Below are 12,435 nucleotides of genomic sequence, written 5' to 3'. Positions count from 1 at the left end.
ATAAAGATTATTTACTGATATACACCATCATTCTTTTTTAGGAAACAGTTAAAAATTCACTTCCTACCATCATCTTACTTTATTGGTAAAATGATCACATAATTAAAGCAAATTATTTTTAGTAGTTTAGTAGTAGTAGTGGCAGAAATAGTATTAGCAGCAGTAGTAGTATTAGTGTTAATAGTAGTAGTGTCAGTAGTAGGATGAGTAGAAATAGTAGTATTAGTGTTAGTAGTAGTAGAAGCTGTATTAGTAGTATTAGTATTAGTAGAAGTAGTAGAAGCTGTAGTAGTATTAGTAGTGGGAGGAGGAGAAATAATATTAGTGGTAATATTAGAAGTAGTATTAGCAGCAGTATTAGTACAACTATTATTATTAGTAGTAGTAGTAGTAGTAATAGTATGTAGGTTAGTAGTATTATTAGTAGTATTACTAGTATTATTATTAGTAATATTACTAATAATATAAAACTAATAATATTAGTAGTAATATTCTACTAATATTACTAATTATTAGTAGAATTACTAGTAGTATTACTAATAATAGTAGTTATTAGTAGTATTAGTAGTATTATTAGTAGTAGTAGTGTTAGTAGAAAGAGTAGAAATAATAGTATTAGTGGTAGGACTAGTAGTATTAGTAATACTAGAACTCACATTAGCAGCAGTATTAGGAGTATTAGTCGTATTATTAGAAGTAGTTAGCAGTTGCAGTAGTAGTGATAGTAGTAGTAGTAGTAGTAGTATTAGTGTTAGTAGAATTAGTAGAAATAGTAATAGACAATTAAAGCCTCGTTACTAAGCCTGCTCACCGGAGTCAGCATGCCAATGTTGTCGCTGAAGTTCCCCACGAAAGTGATGATGTTCATCCTCTGTGTGAGGCGCTCGATCTTACTGAAGAGGAGCATGAAGCGGTCTTCCTCAGCCAGCTGCTCCAGAGGCCGCCGTTCCCTCTCGTACTGACGCAGCAGCTTACTCTCTGCCTCCGTGGGTAGGAAACGCATCAGACACTCCACAAAGTCCACCGGCAGGGCCTTGAGATCAAACCTGCAATCATCAACACACACATATCAGTTCCCGTGACTTGAGGGTGTAATCCAGGAGGAAGATAAAAGCTGAAAACTGGCCTCATTTCAAAGTACACTAGGCCAAGATGTCTGTTATTAAGAAGTGTTATGTCACCAGTTATGGAAAACAAATAAAACATTCTTGTCAGATGATATAACAGATGATAAGTGTGGGCAATGCGTCACATGAATGTCCGCTTAACTCACATTATTTAACACAATAGTTCAAATTAACTAAAATATCCTGACTTTGTTTTCGTAATATTGTTCAGTTATTTTATAAAAGAAATGGACTTTCACTTTGTGAAAAAGTGTTACTGAATGTTAGAACCAGATTCATATTAAATTACAAAGTTTAAATCCCACAAGTGGCTTTTGCTAAATATTATGTTGGAACTGTGTTTATGAGAGAAAAAGTTGAGCTTACTCTCAGTGTAAACAGGCGTGATTTAGCTGTGTGGGTCTGTCAGCGCTGTACGTTTGAGTAAAACCGTCATAGGTTTATGTTTATTTCCATTTAAACCCGTCTCAGTATAGTTCTAGTGCTCCTTATAATTTAGTTTGTTTAGTTTCACTTTTGCTTCTCTGTGTGTTTATATCCAGTATGTATTTAATCTTGCTGTGTTAAATTTAGTTTCTGTTAGTTACATTTATCCTTGCAGTAGCCTTGTTCAGTGTGTAGATTTCACTTTGTCAGTAAACCCTCTTACACCAGTGTCCATCTGTGTGCTGTTGTTTAAATAGTTATTATAATATTTCCCATTATTGATAAAATGAGCTCTCTTTCTTTTGAAGGAACACAGGCATGGGATGGTTACTCACGTTTGGATGGCTCTGCAGATCTCCTCTGTGCTCTTGTTGGCCTTGCGTAGTGTGATGGCCAGGTTCTTGGAGCGATTAGCATCAAGAAGCTGAACTTTGTTCATGGCCTTACTTGAGGTTTTGCTCTTTGTACAGGACAGATCAACCACAGGACCCTGTGCTTTAGTCTTGAAGAGATCTTCAAACTTTTCCAGGTCAAGCTCCTAGGCACAACAAAATACACACCAATTCATCAGAGCAAATCTGCATGTGCTGTGCATCTGCACATTATGAGGAAAAAAGAGAGACTTTACATTTACATTTATGGCATTTGGCAGACGCCCTTATCAAGAGCGGCTTACAGGAGTGTTCTGAAGTATTTACAGGAGTGGACAAATCATAAATTCATTAGCTTCAATGTGTTTGCCAGGTCCCATGTTATGCTTGCCCAATAACATCCAAATAACTAGGCTAAAAAAATGTCAACTAATATGATTAAAAAAATGCTCACGAGCTCATCGTGTGCATTAATGCAGACTATGGAGAAGTAGCGAGTACTTGACTCCCTGGAAAGAGTGACTTTATTTAGCCAAAATCTTTATACTCTCCTGATAATGTCTCTGTGCCCTCAACAAAAAGGCAGAAAGTCTTTGGCTAACATGTCAAGTACCTCTCGCTGCAAAACAAACAATCCAGGGGGTGGAGTCGGACCTGATCCAGCTTTGCAGTGTTGAGGTAAAGGTCCGGTGTGTTTCAAGCTAGAGGAGTGTGTTAAATGTGTTGATTTGTGTTGGGCAGTATTGTGTAGATTAGGGTTAATGGTTAGGGTAAAATCCATCAGAGAGACTTTTGAAGTCTGGCTAGCATCTTTATTTTCATTTGATGAAGCGAAACGCAAGGTCACTGTGTGTTGTGTGTATTGCAGCAGGTTTCCACATCTCTTCGTATTCCTGATAGTATGTCCTGATAGTAAAGAGACAGAGTGTAGCCCAAGTGAGACTCACCTCAAGCACTCGCTCATCATCGATCTCGTTGAAGACAGTGCCATTGATCTGGTTGGGCTTCAGAGCAGTCCAGTTAAATACAGGAAGACGGAACTTGGTCTTTATGGGCTTCTTGATGCGGATGGCTACAGATTTATACACAAAGGAGAAACGTATTATTATTATTATTATTATTATTAGTGTAGCAGACAGCATTTTTAAATGGCATCCAATCTTAAATGCAATTGACAACCCACTAATGTAAATTAAATTCTGGACCCTGCTTACTTTTCCCCCTTCAACTTCAAGAGAAAGACTCCAGTGTTGTATACTTAAAATGAAGAACAGTTGCTGGGAGTCTCAATTAGAAGTAAGGAAGGAAATAGAAAAACTTTTTCCAAAAACAGGAAGGAGGATACAGACTTTTTTAAGCAGACTCCATCAGAGAATGGAGGCAAACGTATTGTCCAAATAACTGGGAAAAAAAACGTGTCCAAATGGAGGCCGGATTCTCCGGAAGGACAGCGGGGACAGACCAGAAATATGTTTACATGCATTAAGATTCTGGAAAAGTCTGCATGTTAATGTATTCACACGCTCACCTGCTAAACCAACACTGAGGATGACTGAGGGTGACGCTCCAGGAAGTGGAGGAGCCAAAGGTGGAGGTGGAGGTGGTAGACACTCTGCTGTAAAACAGACATCACATTTTAACTCTTTTCTGAAAGCTTCACATTCACCAGGCTGTAAAGAATACAACACTGCCAGCCAGCACAGGACATTATCAGCAGTGAGGCCAGAGATCACTCTGACACAAATTTATCCTCAGTACAGCTGTTTCCCCAGCAGAAAGGGTGTGTGTGTGTGTGTGTGTGTGTGTGTGTGTGTGTGTCTGCTCTCCTGAGCTGAAGGAAACTCCCTACTTTTCCCTTTCCTGTAACATGTCATCTTTGAAAGTAACTGGAAAGACCTGTCCAACAGAGTTTGGTACTGATACTGGGTCTGAGTCAGAGCTAACTAGGGCCTGTGGGTGCTGCAGAGGTCCAACTGTTAGACTGTTAGATTATGAGATTGAATTTGGATTATGCCACAGCCATCTGTGACTGTGAGTCCTAGAGAGAATGTCATGGGAAGGACAGCAAAACATTCCTAACATATCCCATGACTTGTTTCTATATTATATACAGAAATGTATTTACATAAAAATTCCTGAAAGTATGAAAGCATGTAGGGTTTACGATTGAGTCAGACATGTTTTGAATGTTATATGAAGCCCTGCAAAAAAATCTTACTAAACTGTAAGCTTCAGCATTAAAAATACATAATTGGACCAGAGTCTTCAGTTCGATCCTAAGCTCAGGTTTTTGTCTGTGTGGAAACTTGCATGTTCTTCCTGTGTCAACATGCGTTTCCTCCAGTTTCCTCCCATCGCCGAAGGCTGGTTGGTTGGTTGGTTGGTTGGATGTATGTATGGATGGATAGATGGAACTATCGCTACATTGACATTATATAAGCTCTGCCTATACTGATGGGTCACCTTCATAACTGCAAGAGACCCATATCTGTCTTTAATGTGAATGTACCCGCCCCCCTAAAACATCCCGCATGCACATATTGATCTTTGATGTTTCAAACACTTGGTTTTGGTAGGTTCTTTCCAGTTTTGCTTGAACGGATTCCCCAAATATCAAGTAAATCACCAGCTTCCCCATGTCTCCACTGAATAGATTCTCTGCTCTTGCTGTCCTCTGTTGTTGTTTTGTTCCACTGACAACAGAATGACAACACTGATACGAGAATGTGCATTAAGTGTGCTGGAAAAACCCACGTGAATGAATTCCGATCTGAGAGTTTCATATTGCATGCCCACTTACCGGATATGTATTCAATCTAGGACCATATGAAAAGTGGCACAGGTCTGATTTGAAAAGATCAGGCTTTTTTTTTTAATAATCAGATCTGTGTCAAATTAAGGCAGAAAATCAGATTTGTGTCACAGCCTGGGAAGGTGAACATAGCCTTATGGTTGGTTGGTTGGATGGATAGGTAGATGAATCAATGAGTTGGACTGATATTGTAATTTCGAGGGTACATTTACATTATTTGTATTTGGGGAACACAGAGGTTCCTGTACAACAGCTATACCTAGTGTCTCTAAACAGTCTTTCTATATGCAGTTCTAATCATTCCTGATTATTCCATGCACAGAAACACCACACAGACAGTAACCTGAAGTCAGAATCAAACCAGGGAACCTGGAGATGTGAGGCAGTAATGCAACCCATTGTGTTACCCTAACTTCTTTTTTCAAATGTATGTGATCTGCAAGGCAGAAAGCTGCAGTGTACTGAAATGAATGAATGAATGAATCCTCACAATATCAAAACATCTGAAAACCAGCAACAACACCAAATCAACTCATTCTTACTCTCTAAGGTCTCCAAGTCTGCCCTTAGCGTTTTGGGATTTTAAAATAGCCACTAAATTAGCCAAGCAATTATCCAAGCAATTAGCCATGTTTCACCATATTCCACTGTTATAGTACCTGCTGGGGGTGGAGGTGGAGGTGGTGGAGGAGGTGGTGCAGGCGTTTCCACAGTAGCAGTAGTAGTAGCAGTAGCAGCGGGCGAACTGACACCCTGGATGGTGCTACCTGAGCTCAGCTCCCCGAGAGGAGCTCCAATCATAATGTCTATAGCCCCTCCTCCTCCTCCTCCTCCTCCTCCTCCTCCACCACCCATTGCCTCGATTGCAATGTCTCCGTCAGGCTGTTTCCTCAGGCGGATAGTTCCCTGCTGCTCGAGCTCCAGGAGCCGCTTTTCAATGTTAGTGTGCCTCTGGAAGGCGACATCCTTCTCTTGTATCACACGTCGAAGCGTGCGCACCTGAGAGCTCGTCGATTCATACGTCTCCTGTGTACAGTGATAGCAAGAGGAAAGATTAAAGCAGGGCAAAATATGTAGGGAAGTACATTTGAGTTTTAAAGGAGCCGTATGTCATATTTAGAGCCCTCTACTGCCTGCAAGGTGATCTGCAACTGTAATGCAAATAATGACAAGCCATCTGACCCCGCCCCTCTGTTTAAAGTACATATGCCTCATGAATTGCCTTTTAATAAAAAACATCTGTGTGAGCAGAAGCACAGGTCATTTCTGGGACAGAAAAAATGTAAACAGAAGCCTCTAATTAAGAAACTAGCTTCTAATTAAGAAAGTAAACCTTTTACATGGAAATATTGTGAATCAGTATTGTTCTGAGGTATCTTTAAAAATAAAATATTATTTCTGGTTAAGAAACATTCCAGACTGCACCTTTAAAACATTCTTTTCTGAATTTTTAATCCCAGATACAAAAATACAACCAAAAATCTGAGTCTGCTATTTTTTGCTTCATAATTTATCAAAAACAAATACATTTTGCTCACATGATATATATTATTGAATAATTAAAGACAGATAATTGAGACAAATTCATGACTGTTTTTATAAAACTGAAATAAATCCTAAAGTTCTGTTTGCATGCCAGTTCTTTTGACTTTGATTTGTGAAGTTTGATGTAATCCTGTGTTAGAATTCTAATTTGGAGAAATCATATTCCATATACGTGATAAATTAAAAGCAGTTTGTGATAAAAGACCCCTTCTTGGACTCCACTGTATGTTCACATTCAACTACATCAGGGCGTTACATCTAATACAGTGTATTACGTCAGGATTATCCTTCAGGATGAATACATTTTTTATTATCAGAGCTCTGACTATACATTTGACTGAACGTCATTTAGGCATTTAATTGATATTTACTTGCAAGTAGAATAAGTACGCAACAGTGCGAGTCTAAAAAAATTTTTAAAAAAAGCTCACCACTAATCAGCCATCAACGTACAGTATATAACCCTAAGTAAAGGAATATATTTGAAAAAAAAAATCATGCCATTCTCTTCTAAGCTATATTACATAACAACATAAACAGTAATGTAATCTGATTACAGTCTAATTACTGATTACAGTATATTACCGCAAACTGTGCTGCCAGTAAATCACAGTAAATGATATAATAAAAGCAGATCATTTCTAACAATATCCGTTTCCAAGGCTGCTGATTTCTAAAAATGGTGCCTAAAAGTGCAGTCTTACCCGAATGGCTGAAAGGTCCTTGTCTTTCTGTAGGAGTTGCTTCTCCAGCTCAGCGACTTTCATCACCGTCTCATTCTCCACTTCCAGAAGCTTCTCGGTCACCTGGTCCAGGCAAAGAAACAGGCAGACAGAAGCCAGGGATGAGGAGGAAACAGAAAGGGAGGCAGAAGAGAGTGAGTTATTGATCCTAGAACCGAGAGTCCGGGCAGCCATCCCATAACCATTTCACTGCTGCTGCTGTTAATCACTTCTCTCTGCCTGTCTCCTACTGTTGCTTTTCCCATGCTTTCTCTTTCTACTTTAAGTCAATACAGATGAAATAAGATTTCCGGCCTGACTCAGCAAAAAAAAAAAAAAAGTCACTGGAATCGCTTTCAGTTTTGAATCAGCCTTGATGACACACAACAGTAATATCCGGGGAATTCTTTAGGGTTTTTTTTTTTTTCCCCATCTCCACCACCCCCACGATTTCTAGACCCAGTGAGCACAAGAGTCATTGTGTGTCTCAAGCCAGAGCATGACCTTTGCTATGAACATATCTCAAGCCTGTAGTGTGGCCTACTGCTCAGACGCAAGCATCACCAACAATCTACAGAATTGTTTCCATTCCAGACGTGTTTTATTCTCTCCAAGTCTCAAGCTGAAAACAAATAACACACCAGACCACTCAGTGCACTCAAAACCCACCGCAGTTTAATACATAGAGCTGAAAATTACTGTAAAATTCATGAAGCGTTTGCTAGCATTAATTGTACCTATGGATGCTGGGAAAGAGTTTAATAGCTTCATTCAGGTCAAGTGATAATAAATTAATCATAATTTATAGACATATTTATGCCCAGTGGACAAGATAATAATAATAATAAAAAAAAAACAAGTACACCAATATAAGGTATAGAGTGCTCAGTCAATTCTCACATGAGACAGCTGGTCCTCCAGTTCCTCCACTTTCTCCAGAGCCACGTTCTTCGTCTCTGCGTCCTCCAGCAGTCCTCCCACATCAAACACGTTGTCCAAGTAGGCCTGGATCTGCACTGACAGCTTATCGCTCTCTGTGTGCTTGGATTTCTGCCAGGACAGAGACCCCAGGATTACAATTAACATTCATAATGTAGCCAAAGATATACGCAGTTCTACTAGTTTGTAGAAGACACTTTGTGTTACACATTTACAAAAGCTGGAAAGCCTGGTTATGAGTTTGTGTGATTTTACACTGGAGTTTTATTGCTTTATTGAACACAGAATTCCATAACTAGCTAGTTCCATAAACCATGAGCTCACAATAAGGGTTCAAATACAATATACAATTTCTGATTAAAACAAAATCAAACATTTTATTCCTATTTTGTATGTTAGTTTTTATTTGGATTTGAACTTTTTCCAGATTTTCTTTTATTTATTCAAATGACTCTTCATCTTAATTATGCATACATTTGCATACTTAATAAAATTAAAAATATGGACAAAAAACTGGAGCATTTTTTTACTGAATTTGAATATTTTTATTATTCCATTTAAAAGCAGATGTGTTGTAGATTAAATGTATTCAAAAATCAGAAAAATTAACAAAATTGTCATTTCTACCTGTAGTGGAATTCAGGAATAATTGTCATCATATGTTCAGCTTAAAGTAGCTTAGATTCGTGACTTTTTGCCCAGAAACATAAAACCTTTTAAAACATGTTCTCAATAATAAACAAATGGGTTTTTCTAAAATGCTGAAATATGATCCTGAGATCATAAAAACCAAAATGGAAAAGTTTAAAATAAAATGAAAGAGAAACATCAAGAAGATAACTGCGGTATTTATACTCATATTTGAAAGGTTTTATTTTAAATCTCAGAGAAGTACTTGAGGCACATAAGTTTGGTTGCAAACGTTCAAAACTCCTGTATATGAAACCGTCTCCTCACCTCTAGGAAATCATCCAGACCCAGTTTAGTGAATTCATACTGCAGATGCACACGGAAGTTCATGTCCTCTACAGAATGGACCACAATGTTGATGAACTGCATGCAGACCACCTGGTATATGAGCAGAAACACAACACACAACAGGGGTCAAATCACAAAGACGTAAAAAGGTAAAGCTGAAGCTCAAGATATGGTTCGGTGAAGCGGTTCTCCTACCATGAAATCAATGTTTCCATCTTCACAGCGGAAGTACTCCATCAGCTTTTCAAAGCGGTGCTTTTCCTTGCACACCTTCAGGGTAAAGACAAATGTTCATTAGTGTTAGATACGCCAGATAAGATAATTGTCTATGTGGACACCATATGGATAGATTTAAAGATGTATATAAATTTGTGCACTTTGCAACAAAACTGATTTAATCTGTAAAAATGTCACTCATAGTTTAACACGGGTTCTCAAAGCAGATTTTGTCAGTGGTGGAAATCTCAGTCTACTGTTATTACATTTATTATAGAATGGGTTTAATCCAAACCTCCAACTTGGCCCTAATGTGGTCTGTCATTGGAAAGTTCAGGAACAAAAAGTTCTGTGGCTCCAATAAATAGCCAAGATATGATGCTTTAAAGAGTTGGATTGTATTCATAAAATTTATCTGTGCTCAAAGGAATTTGTTTTACAGTTGATTGCAACAATTAGGTCTAGAGAGGTCAAGTCCAGCCATTAGCAAAGAAAACCAGGCTGAACTGCTGTTATTCATGGGAAAAGATGAGTTTCAAAGGCAGAAATAGGGAGTGATATCCAAACACATTCTCCCACACAAAATGATATATGCTTGTTATTTATGGAGTATTTCTGAAGAATATTTTACAATATAACAAATAGTTTATGTGGCATGGAGACACAAAATGACAGCGTCTGGTAGTTTATACATAGTACTCATAGCATCTGTTTAACACAAAGTCATTTTTCATTCTCTAAATATAACAACAAATAGCAATTTGCTGAACAACTTCTACACTTCTTGGGCTACTTCATTCGAGATCGAGTTCTCAACCACACGCCTTGTGGAACTTTCTGCCAAGCTTTCTATCTAATCTGACTGAATAAGCTAGCTAACTATCTCTCAAAACAATACAATCGTCTTTCTCAATACAAGAAACTGATGTTTACAATTGACAATGGCCCTCCAGTTATATTTGATCAGATTTCCTTTAGTTTTTGGGTTTGTTACATTCCAAAAAGGTTTGCTGGAGAATCAGAATCTATTACGAAGCTGGTACACAATGCTGAGTCTAAATGGGATGCTTTAACCAGCAGTTCATTATAATGGCCGTATGATTTTACAGAAAAAACTTTCTTTTAATAAGGAGAAGAAATGTTCATTTAATGTTCATTCAATTTCTATAGAAATATGGTAGGAATACGGTTGGTAAGGCAGTGGTTAGAACACATTATCTGATCATCCCGAATAATGTATTCGTATTCAGTTACATCCCTAGCATGTAAACTGGAGATTTGGGGTTATTGGGAGCTGTTGTGTATCATGCAGTGGTTCCCACATTGTTCAGACCGCTCCAGGCAGAGTGTAGTAATTTCCTGGTTCCGGCATTTAGCTGACTGGACAAGCAGAACAGGGGAAGGTTAAGAAATGTTCAAGCAGGCAACTCTCTCCCACCAAATTCCTGATCTTTATCACACACTGCAGTTGGTTCGTATTTGGTAAGCTTAAAATAGTTTGGCCTGGTATTTAACGCACATACACACACATATAAAACTTTCCCACCGTTCAGTCTAAACACAAAAGATCTGTGTCATTACATATAGCTTACTGGAACTCCCCTACTGCACACAATAACCAAATCTCATCAACTGTCAACACTTATATCCCTGTCCAGACTTCATATCATCCATACTACGTTGTGTACAGCGCTTCAGGAAGGTACCTCTTTGAAGTTATCAAATGCTGAGAGGATGATCTCATGGCCCCCTCGCACCAGACACACAGCAGCCAGAAGCTCCAGGACCAGTGCTTTTGTCCTGCACCAAAAAACAAAGACAACCATGAATATTCGGCTTCTCTGAGAAAAAAAGGTCAAAGCAAGATCCACACAATGAACAGGCTTACATTACAAGTCATATATCTGACTAAACCTTATCCACCTAGTCTGTCTAACATCTGTCCTTCAGGGGGAAAAGCTCTGCTTTGTATCCATTGTTTGAGAATTTTCAAAATCATGAGCTGAAGAGGTGATCGCTAAGTCTTGTTTGTGAGTTTGGCTTTGTTATTCGGCTCATGTTTAACATCCAGGCTAGGTCACGGTGGCACTTCAAGACATTTTTGTTGGTGAGAAAATTTGTTAGCTGTTAGGTACTAGGGATATGTGGATATGTGATAATGACTGGCGCAAATTGTGGAATTAATTAATATGAGTGCTAAGAGCTGTTTTTCTGTAGTTTTTCTATAAGTGATACTTTGGTGCTGCGCCCAAGTATACTGACGACCACCCAAGTACAGTATATTACACGCCATTAAAAAAATGCATTTTATTTATTAATCTGTCCCAAGAAATCAATTTGGCTGTGGTATCGAGGTCAGAGGGGAGAGGGAGAGGGAAGGAAAGACAAGGCAGAAGTATCAAACTAATAAACAGACAGAGCTGCCTTATTAAGGCTTGGACATTAATTACCCGATAAATTTAGCTAGCTATTAACTTCCAGTTGTAAAGAAGCTGCATTAGGAGCTCCTAATATTAGTACACGGCCCACTGGAATAAAGCAAGACTGTTTGTGGACTTTTCCCTCACTAGCATTTAGTCAGGAATGCATTTACATGCTACAGAATACATCCGATAGATAAAAGTCATTCTTTTTTGCAATGATTTGTGGCAATGCTCTTTCAACCCTCTCACACACGGGAGCTGAAAACATGGAAACAAAACATGCTAGATCTGTCAGTGGTTTCCAATCTTGCATGGGAGCCATAATTTCTTCACTAACACACATTTATATTCGGAATTTCACGTCGACTACATTGTGGGTGGTAGGTCTGTCTGATTTCAGCTTCAACATATAATCTGGATATGCAGCTTCACGTTTGCAGTTAATAGGCTATATTAAAAATCTATGTAAAAATATTATCAGAGAAAATACTTATTTATTACAGACTGATCGTTGTTTAAAGTATTCTCTCATATGTCAGGAATTGTATGGAACATCATAGGTTTAGGGAATTTTAATGAAGCTGAAGCATTGTAATTTAACAAAAAAAAAACTACATAAAATGTCTGGTTAAAAGAATTAGTGACTCAAATTATTATAATGTCAATATTAATCTTAATGTTAAAATTGCTGGAGGGTATGACTGTAAATTAAACTGTATTAACCACTGTTATTTCTAATATCCATTATATCTATTGGTCATATACCTCTTACCTGAAATATCTGAAAAAATAAATATTAAACATATTAGAACATGACATGACACACCTCCAACCCCCCTTCTGTACCCCAACACCCACTGTATTAAATATCAGATC

The 12,435-nt window shown here is 38.1% G+C and overlaps 1 protein-coding gene across 5 annotated transcripts in view; it reads right to left on the bottom strand.

Annotated features, from left to right (window-relative positions):
- Positions 1-12,435, bottom strand: part of fmnl3 (formin-like 3) — a 54,450-nt gene that overhangs the window by 9,964 nt on the left and 32,051 nt on the right. For 4 of the 5 annotated variants that reach the window (XM_026920462.3, XM_026920463.3, XM_053240949.1 and 1 more), the window contains 10 exons: positions 10,843-10,936; positions 9,116-9,190; positions 8,900-9,010; positions 7,904-8,053; positions 6,986-7,087; positions 5,396-5,762; positions 3,453-3,539; positions 2,872-2,996; positions 1,889-2,091; positions 812-1,046 (listed from right to left, as the gene is read on the bottom strand). In XM_026920462.3, coding sequence (XP_026776263.3) covers positions 812-1,046; positions 1,889-2,091; positions 2,872-2,996; positions 3,453-3,539; positions 5,396-5,762; positions 6,986-7,087; positions 7,904-8,053; positions 8,900-9,010; positions 9,116-9,190; positions 10,843-10,936 — 1,549 coding nt within the window. The remainder of the gene's footprint in view (positions 1-811; positions 1,047-1,888; positions 2,092-2,871; positions 2,997-3,452; positions 3,540-5,395; positions 5,763-6,985; positions 7,088-7,903; positions 8,054-8,899; positions 9,011-9,115; positions 9,191-10,842; positions 10,937-12,435) is intronic. The other variant, XM_034311651.2, reaches the window with a different exon arrangement.

The sequence above is a fragment of the Pangasianodon hypophthalmus genome, chromosome 16, assembly GCF_027358585.1.
Source record: "Pangasianodon hypophthalmus isolate fPanHyp1 chromosome 16, fPanHyp1.pri, whole genome shotgun sequence".
NCBI lineage: Eukaryota > Metazoa > Chordata > Actinopteri > Siluriformes > Pangasiidae > Pangasianodon > Pangasianodon hypophthalmus.
Note: the sequence above shows the minus strand (reverse complement) of the source record. Positions and strands in the feature narration are given on the sequence as shown.